The 9,725-nt window shown below is 40.1% G+C and overlaps 1 protein-coding gene across 6 annotated transcripts; it reads right to left on the bottom strand.

Moving 5' to 3' along the window:
• Nucleotides 1-342: 342 nt before the first annotated feature.
• Nucleotides 343-7,168, bottom strand: LOC113016909 (RNA-binding protein 4.1-like). Of its 6 annotated transcripts, XR_013906946.1 has the most exons (6): nt 7,016-7,145; nt 3,593-4,020; nt 2,858-3,505; nt 1,104-1,178; nt 714-805; nt 343-649 (listed from the first exon to the last, which is right to left on the bottom strand). XR_013906946.1 is itself a non-coding variant. In XM_080299804.1 (4 exons), the coding sequence occupies exons 2-3, from the start codon at nt 3,999-4,001 to the stop codon at nt 2,880-2,882; spliced, it is 1,035 nt and encodes a 344-aa protein (XP_080155930.1). In that variant the 5' UTR covers nt 4,002-4,020; nt 7,016-7,145; the 3' UTR covers nt 343-805; nt 2,858-2,879. The 6 variants fall into 6 exon arrangements, 3 of the variants coding, with proteins under 3 accessions (XP_080155930.1, XP_080155931.1, XP_026015879.1); XR_013906945.1 differs by having other exon boundaries at nt 343-805; XR_013906947.1 differs by lacking the exon at nt 1,104-1,178.
• Between the last annotated feature and the right edge of the window lie 2,557 nt (nt 7,169-9,725).

The raw sequence follows: 9,725 nt of genomic DNA, 5'->3' as shown, positions 1-9,725 counted from the left end.
AATTCTCGTCTGACACTGGACACCAACAAAAATATTTATTTATAATACAAAGAACTGGGTTTTGTTTTTTTTTTTAATGTCTTACACCCTAGAGATAGTTGCCTGGAAAAAGGTTTTGTTTTAAATCCCAGTAGATCAGAACAACCCATGCTAGCAGGCTGTGTTAACCAGTTCTACATGCGTAAATGCATTGAGTCGCTACCATGTGATTGGCTGCTTAGGAGCAGTTGAATTTATGCAACTTAAAAAAAGATAATTAAAAACTTCACTATCATATAACCCTAACGTACTGTATGATGTATGATGCTAACTTTTAAAAATAGAAATAAAGAAATCAAAACATTTTCAAATGTAAATTGTTTATTTCATAATAGCTAAAATTCAAAAGGTAGAAAATGGGAGTTAAAAAAAAAAAGACAAAAAGTAGGTCCTTGTAGTCAATTGCAACATACAATAACTTTCAATTACATTTAAAAGAGGGAAATAGGAAAACCACTTAGTTGTCGTATTTCCCTCTTTCCCACATTTTTTTTTTTACCCTCCAATCAAAGCAGAGATGTAGCGACACAGCCGTCCCATCGCCCATGATGTTCACTCCAACTCATCAACCAATCATTCAAACTTTCAGTGAGGGACAAAAATCCATACCCTGTAAGAGCAGACACTTTAAACAAGGTTCACAAATTGAACTGATCAAAGAAGAGTCCCTTTACCTTAAACTGCATTCTAACCAGGTCCTTCCCAGCTTGTAATCCCCTTTGAATTCACTTCTAGACCCGGAGCAAGTGCCAGAGGAAAGACATGTCTGTGAACAAAGACACAGATTCAAAGACTCCATAACAAGCCTTCAATCTACATGAATCAATTCTAACAAAGAGAGACAGTGTTGCTAAAATGTTATTTATATGGCACCTTTTAAGATTAATATTAAAGTGCTTTGAAACAAAATACCACAGCATTTTTTAAAAAGTTATTATCATTATTGTAAGTGCCAGGGTTTGTTTGTTTTTTTACTTTCAAAACTGCAACAGCAGAAAAAGTATGAATCCAAGAAGACAAAGTGTGATCATTTATTGCAATACCACAGTTTAAGCAGCATGTACCTGTTTTAATCTGGGTGCTGGACATCTTCTGAGGACTTACCATGAGCTGGCATCTCCTGCACTGAATCTAACAACCTATAAAGAGCACACAGGCTAAGAATATCACACGCGCATTTCATGTGTTACATATATTAATTTAGAAATAGTAGAAAAATGACTAAAATGTATGAAATGAAGGATGATACAAATAAATAAACTTTGGACAGAAGCATGGGGCCATTGATGAAAAACCCAAGGTAGGCAATGGGAGATGACTGACGAAATGTGACTTCAAAACACGGAGAAGCCGGTGTACACAGCTTTAAAAAAGTCTTTGTGTAGCCACAGAGTGGAACGGAAGTTTAAGTTGCCTATTTTTTTGCGACTTTTGGGAGTGGACATTTCCGTACTTCATTAACTGCGCTGGATTTGAGCTTTAAAGTTAAATCAACTTTTGGTTTCTTTTTGCAGTCTAACCTGGCAAGACTTCAAGAAGGCAGTGGTAAGTCTCGGGTGTGTCACAAAAAGGGGGGAGAGGGGCAGGGGGTTAATAAGCATTATAGTTTTTCACACTTTACATGGAAAACCAGTCTGGCAGGTTTTCTAGTAGTGAGCTGAGGATTAAAAAAATAAATAAACACCTACCATGTGTCATGCTGATAATATCAGGACTGAAGAGTGAAACTGAAAGTGTTTCAAGAGTAAAGAAAGCTAAATCTTATCTGACGAATTGGTTTTCGTCCTAAGAGGCCAACGCAACGAGGAATAATTTCACAGTTAAAATGTTTTTTTTTTTGTTTTATTCATTTATTAAAAAGCTTTCAAAAAAAGCAGTCTGTAAAGTAAATAAAAATCATACATAAATGGTGGCTAAGGAGTCTACTGTCGCATGAAAAGAACACAAAGTGTAAAAAGAACAAAACCACACTGAAACTTCATGCTAACATGTGTCGCAAATCTTAAAGATTGCTGTACAACCTCCAACAGCAGGTGTTGTATTTAAGAACTACTATGCTGAAATTTCTTTAAAACTTGGATCAATAAGCATTTTGTAATCAACCAACAATCTTAAAATAAACAATTTTTGCTTACAAAGCCTACACGTATTTGTATCTAAATGAATCCCTTGTTCTAAAAAGAAGAAATAGGTCACAGTTTCCCAGATTACATTTTCCACTTAGAAAAATTGAAAAGCAGAGTGTCCAGTTTTGGTCACACTGGAAGTCCAAGCACCTATTCTGCAAAACATTTTGAAAGCTTTTAACAGGAAAACAAAGAGAGGAGGAGAAAAAGGCATGATCAGCTCAGAAGAACTGCAGACAAAGAAATCGTATATTTTTTAAATACGGGGCTGTCCGCAATACAGTATCTTCCAGTAAGTCTCAGCAAACGCAACGCAATCCGCCATAGACATGGGAGGGGGGAGGGGTGCGTATAGCGCCACGTGCATCAGCAGACGACGACGATCTTGTCATATTCTAAACCTGGAAAAAGAGCACACCACACATGTCAAGGAGCGCGTTTTACTTAGGATTCGCGCAACACTGATCTGAGAAGTTCAAGCAATAATATTTTAGGATTCTAGCAGCACCGTTTAAATTCCTTTATTATTAACCTGAAGGAAATTTTGAGTTTTGGCTGATGGTTTAAAGCGTGATTCTACCTCAATTAACGGATTCAGCTCTCATGTCTATTATAACTTTTGTTTCCGTGTCATTTCTGCTTGTTATCAATGTGATTAATGAGTTCATGAAGCATCCACTCTTTGTTCTCACCTTGTATTACACTCGAGGTGTCTTAATAGCCTGCATAGCGAGGCGGCGGCGGTGGTGGTGGCGGCGGCGGCACTCTCGCCGAGTAGGCTTCCCGGGGACGGGGAACTGCGTACATTGGCGCCCTTGACATCGGAGACAATCGAGAACGCTCGTAGGAGTAACCATTACCAGCTGCAGGAGCAGGCGGAGGGGGGGCTCTTCTGATAGGGCTTCGATCCCTCGCCATGTAACCTGCAGGAGCGGGCAGTGGACGCCGCTCATACGGATCAAGAGAGCCCATTCCGAGACGCTCCCTAACCAATGCAGAGGGAGGAGGGGGTGGAGGGGGGATGGCACTGGGACGCCTGTCATCGAAGTTCGGGGCGTAAGGACGGGCTCTGTATTTCTCATAGAAATCGACCACCCCATAAGGTTCTCGATCGCCATAGCCACGATCAGGATACGCTGCTCGTCTCGGAGGAGGGGGAGGTGGCGGGGGCGGAGGAGGAGGAGGGTAAGCGGACATGCGGCCTCTGTAGGGAGGCTCGGGTCTCTCCCCTGGAAAGGGAGGAGGAAAATAGCCTCCTCTCACAGGCGGAGGTGGATACTCCTCCTCCTCTGGTTCCCCTCTCGGTCTGCTTTTTGATATTTGAACGTGTATGCGTTTCCCTGCGAGAGAGAAAAACATTGTCCCTCAAATCTAAAAAGTAAGGAACCCCTGAAAAACCCCTTATAGACCCAAACATTTACGCTTACCTTGAAACTCTGTATTATCCAGGCCCTGCAAGGCATCCATAGCCTCGTCAGAATTAGGCATATGCACAAAGGCAAAGTTTTTGACGATGGAGCACTCCGTGACATTGCCATACTCCAAAAACAGGTCACGGAGCTCTTTGTCAAAGCCCTTCTCCACATTGGCCACGTGAAGCTTCACGGGGCCCTGGTTCTTGCTTCTGCTTGGCTCTACGTTGATGGGTCTGCCATTCAGCTTATGAAGATGCAGTTCACGGATTGCTTTGGTGGCAGATTTGCGGTCTTCCATGTGAACAAAAGCATAGTTTTTGTACTTGGCACATTCTGTTACTGTGCCGTACTGAGTAAACAGAGCTTCAATCTCATCCTTCTCAGTGTTCTGAGAGAGGTTACCGATAAAGATCTTTACCATTGTTGCTCCAGTGTAGTACCTACAAAAGGTAAACACAGGATGTGTCATCAGAATCCACAATAGAATAAAATAAGCCTCTGTCCTGATCTCCAACACAGTACCGTTTACTGAAGAGTTTGGGTGGGTGTTTTTGCTTTTTAGGAATCAGAAGTAACAAAACAAATGGGTTGATGATTAATGTGGCAGAACACCTTAAAGGGTGTTAACACTAGTCTTGAGAAGGATATATGTACGTCACTTTTCCAATGCAAATAAAGACGGTGTCGCTCGTCTACAACAGGTAGCAAACTAACATGACATACACATGTTCTGTAAGTGCTGCCACTCACAACAGCAGAGGGCGGAGACAAAAGGCAGCAGTAAGCTAGACAGCTTCCAACAGCCTTCTGTGTGTAAAGAAAATTCTGCTTCATTCAGTAAATCATCAGACAGTGCCCCTCAGTGACAATAAACCCTGTTTGTTTGCTTTGTTTCAACTTTCTTACACTTCACCCTGATTCACTGCATACGCAACAAAACAAGGAACCACAAGTTATTATTGTGTTATTGTGGTGCAGGGATAGCTCAGTAGGTAAAGTGGTCGCCCCATGATCGGAAGGTCGGCGGTTCGAATCCACTTAACAGCTACCCTGAGGTACCCCTGAGCAAGGTACCGTCCCTACACACTGCTCCCCGGGCGCCTGCTTAGTGGGCTGCCCACTGCTTCACTGAGTGAATGGGTCAAATGCAGAGAAAAACAAGTAATTTCCCCATGGGGATCAATAAAGTATCCATTATTATTATTCTGGCTTGACAAGACCAACAAGCAGAGCGCCTGCTCCAAAAAAAAAAAGAAAAAAAAAAGCAACTAATATTTGGTGTTCCAGTATGAGGGATTAACTCATATATATGTTTATTAAGACTTTCATAAATACACAAATAGAGAGAAAGAAATAGAATAACTCAAATGCTGCCTTGTTGACTGCATTTTTTACCCAGACTATGATTTTTTTCCCCCAATTTACACCAAGCAACTGTGTTTGCAAGGCATAGAAGAAAAGGGTGTCTGTCAGAAAAAAGCCCCACGTCCACGTGATGTCACATCAAGTGACGATGAGTCGTGCAGGGACCCTGTTATTGACTTTTGCTGACTGCAGTCAAGTGAGCGAAGAGACAGTCAAGCAAGCTGCACCACCAGCCGTACCTACAATGTTGTTGCACTTTTCTTATACATATTACGGTACGGGTGCCGACTGGCTTATATACACACAAGAGTCTAATAAAGAGTTCTGAAATATTTGCAATTTTCTCACTATACTGTACATTTCTATTCAACTTGATCTTATCCCCAATTTAATAAAATTGCAAAACGGTATTTTTGATATTGTGTATTTTTTTTTTAGCATTTATTACAGGAAAACTATTACAGATGATGCAAATATTTCACTGGATTCTTACTCTGGATCACCCTCACTCTTCCTCTTCCGCCTCACAGCTCTCTGAATTGTATGGTTTCTGAGAAATTTCTGTACTGTACTTTGAATAATTTCATTTTTTAGCTGATAATACAGGGAACCCGTATGAGGTGACACAAATATTTCACTGGATTCTAACCCTAGGTCACCCTGACTCTTCCTCCTAATGAACTGTACGGTTTGACAGAAAACTAAACATAAACAGATACCATATTGAAAAGTTAGTGTACACTTTTACAGAGAGAACACTGGGAATGATTTCCTGAAGTGTTCTTCAGGGCTGAAATGTTGGATCAGTTAGAAGGAGCTCTGCTGCTTCACAAGGGTGAAATGGAGCAAGTGTAATGGATTGTCCATGATGGAGAGCAGTTTTTTCAGTGACCTATGTCATCCAGTCTAGTCTGTCATTCAGGTGAACCCCATAATACCTGTAGCTGTCCAATGTTTTGACCTCCACAACCATGTCGTCGATGGGCATAGTCCCAGTTTTTTCCTTCAGAAGTCAGCCAGCATCTTTTTTGTCTTACTGACATTCAGATGGAAGAGGTGATTTCATGCAGACCACTCAAAAAAGTTCCTCACCAGATTCCTGTGCTCCGATTTCTGCCCACCCTCAGTACACCCAACCAATACAGTGTTGTCAGTGTCAACCCTCTTCAGTTTGCTTACCAGCCTTGTGGGAGTGGAGCAACAGGTGCAACCGGTAGATAACTCTGACAACACTGCACTGTTACAGAATTTGTACTTTTTGTTGTTGTTATTTTCAATGTGTAGTGTAAGAATTATAATTTATGATTAGCTAATATTTCAAAGCTAGAAGTGGAATGAGTTGTGAAATAGTGAAAAATGAATAAGAAGACTTGTGTTTCTAAGCCTGTCGGCACCTGTACCGTAATATCCGTAAGAAAAGTGCAACAACATCGTAGGCGCGGCTGACTGTGCGGCTAGCTTGACTGTCACTTCGCATGTGAGGCTCACTTGACCGCGGTCCTAAACAAGCGCACGAGCTCATACTGACTTTCGGTTCCTTGCTGGTCCCACCCTCCACACAGGTCGTTGCTGTACATGTTTAAAAGCGAGGTGGGGCAGAATAAAGGCGCGGTTCATAGTGGTTTTACAAAAAGGGAGCTTAGAGAAAGCTTTCTGAGTCCCAATAGTGAATGTACAACGTCATTATGAGGAAATAGAAAGCTTGTAATGGAGTCGAGCGAGGAGGGCCACCACAGTAAAGCGATGACTCATATTTAGCTTTCATTGCATTCGTATTTAAAATTAGCCACCAGCGTTAGCCTAAAGCGGTCAAATTCGGGGGACTTCAGCAAAACCTAAGTTCAGTAAGTTTCGTGTTTGCACTTCCTGGCTGTTAAGCTGCTAGCCAGGTTGCTGTTAGCAAGCTAATATTCGTTACCGACACTCACGCGAACGCGAACTGGCTAGCAAAATAAAAAATAACTTTAACAACTGAAAATGTCTGACGTTGCAATTGTGAGTCTGTAAAAGTAAAATGATGACACCTTAGGAAAAGGACAGGAGAACAACACCAAAAACTACCATACTCACTGATTGTGAACTGTGCAACAGCGAGGTCGAAACTCCAAAGATGAGTAGTAGATATCTGCTGGCGGTAGAAGCGCACGTAAGAATCTGATTGGTGGGAAGGTGTGTCTCTCAATAAGTCCGAGCTGCCATTGGGTGACGGGTTTAGTTTTATTCTGAAAGCGCTTCCGCTGCACTAGAGTGACGGGGCGTAGCGCGAACGAGTGTTTTGTAACGAGCGCCTTTAGCTTGTCGAAAACCGAAACCAAGTTTCTGTTTTCTATATCTAAATCGGACACTAAAAATAAATGCTTAAAAAAAGACGGCCTTAACCTCTCGTTGTATTGCTCACAGTAAACGCAGTGAGTGAATAGTGACAACTTATAGAACTTATTTCTAAGTTAAAAGTTTAATATATGAGAGTAAAAATGTCGTAAACTGCGCAGAATCGATGTCTCACAACCCGACATAAGTGAGCAGCAAAGGAGAACAACAAGTACGCAAAATAAGGCGCTGCTCTTGTTTTTCATGTCTTCTCTAACACCGAACCTGTGTTTGCTTTACCTTCACAGTTCATGTGACTGCTGCACGTCAAATTATGGAAATTGGAAATTCTTGGTGTCACTAACCGGCTTAGATAATAACCACTGGGTCAGTCTGAAACTTGTGTTATAATACTCAATGGAACTTCCTTCAAATTTAAAGCTGAATATTTTTTTTTCTCCTTAGCTAAGTATCATTAACTCACATCATTATCTCTTATCAGTAGCAAGTATTTGAAGGGCATGTTGATAACATCTTAAAATCTAAATAATAACAACATTAAGATCATATGATCTTGTGTAATTTAGCTTTTTTTTTTAAACACAGTATATAAAATTATAGAATTATTCAAATTGCCATCTGTGTACAAAAAGCAATTACTAATGTAGCTAGATCTTTTTACATGAGGTTGCAGTGCATTATTAAACATTACTTATTTAGCATCAGCATTAGATTATTAGAATGACATATTCTTATGAGTGAAACTAAGACTGTTTTTCATCATTGAACCACTGCTTTACTTTTGCTAAAATGCCCCTTAAAAACTTACAACTTAAGACATTTATTTAGCAGTTAGTCTGCAAATGTGACATAACAGTAAACTTCCAGTAGAGGGAGACGCAGACAGAAAAACGCAAAGGAGTTGACTCATCATTACTTAGGGTAACTAATCAGGTGACACCCCAGTTTTGATAAAATCACTTCTTTATCTAACAAGGAGGAAACCTGCTGAGGGCAAGCTGTTGTGAATGTGTGTCTCAAGCCATAAAACCTTTTTATGTAAGATGTCATGCACAGTAGCACCAGTTGCCTTGAAGAAATAGGCTGATGGTAAATAAAAGGATGTTATACTACTGGCCATATATATCAATATATTTTTCCCAGTGTGTGAGTACTGCATGAATTTCCTTTTGTTTTACCTTTACTTATGTAGCCTACATTGTTATCATCTACTCATACTAATGTTTGAGGTGCATTTATATTTATCACTCTTTAACATCTACACATTATAATGTCCCCCAACAGAATGTTACAAAAGAGCCAATGTCCAGTCTCAAATCCTGGATTATACTGGACACTAATTTGGCGAAACTCTGGGTATAATATACTAATATCCTTACCTGCTGAATAAAGTCTTTCATTTTTCCCCCAAAAAAATCCTTTTTGTATCCACCATCAGATTTATGTATGTACGTAAAGTCAAACTCTGCAAACACAACCATGAAAGGATGTTTCTCCACCACCCTGTCTCTAAAAGCTTGTGACTTCTATCAGTTTTAATGCAGAAGCTGCTGTCTATCAAAGAAAGCAGCCATATTCTTGTATTATAGTACATTTCTCTCTTCTTGGTTTATTTCAAGCACTTTTAATCACACATTTGTCTCTTTTTGCTTTGAAATTTGATCAGCTGCGTTTTCATTTATAGCGATCTGCACTCATCCTTAAGATGGGCTAAAGAGGTGATGACTCACCATTTGTACGGGCAAATAGAAACTATGTTGCTGTAAATACCCCGCTGAATCACTACTGTGTAAAAGTACACGTTTTAAAGAGACATTTGATCAGATAGAGGGTGGGGTCTCATATCTGTATTAGACATTTAAAGTATTTTACTTTAATTATTCCATATCACAATAAGTCACCTTAACATGCTTTATATTGTAAAATAAAAAACTTAAAATATTACAGACCACCCACTATGAGCAAGCACTTGGTGACAGTGGGGAGAAAAAACAAAAAACAAACTTTTTAACAGGAAGACGCCTGCAGGAGAAGACCAGGCTCAGAGAGGGTTGACTATCTGCCATGAACGGTTGGTAGTTGAACAAAGGTCTTAAATCCCTTTAAAAATCTGTTCTTTCAGGTGCAAAAATGGTTCTTTGAAAGATTTTCCTCACATCTAATTAAACCTCACTATGCTCATTTACTGAAAAATTTTTAATGAAAAAGAGGGTAGGAGGGGGGTGTGTGAGATAACGGCCAACCAAATACTGGAAATAACAGACGATGCTTCTTTAAATTCAAAATAGGCTTGCTTAAAATAGCCTGGGACAAATTTAACACTGCAGTAGGAACAGTTATATCATCCATAATTTTTCTTTTTACAACTCAGAAGACACCATTGTGATCGTCCCCTAATTATTACACTGAAGTACACTCGCATCAACATAACATCCTAATCTAATGTGGT

The sequence above is a fragment of the Astatotilapia calliptera genome, chromosome 3 (genome assembly GCF_964374335.1).
Source record: "Astatotilapia calliptera chromosome 3, fAstCal68.1, whole genome shotgun sequence".
Classification (NCBI taxonomy): domain Eukaryota; kingdom Metazoa; phylum Chordata; class Actinopteri; order Cichliformes; family Cichlidae; genus Astatotilapia; species Astatotilapia calliptera.
The sequence above is the reverse complement of the archived record's forward strand: the minus strand, read 5'-3'. Positions and strand labels throughout refer to the sequence as shown.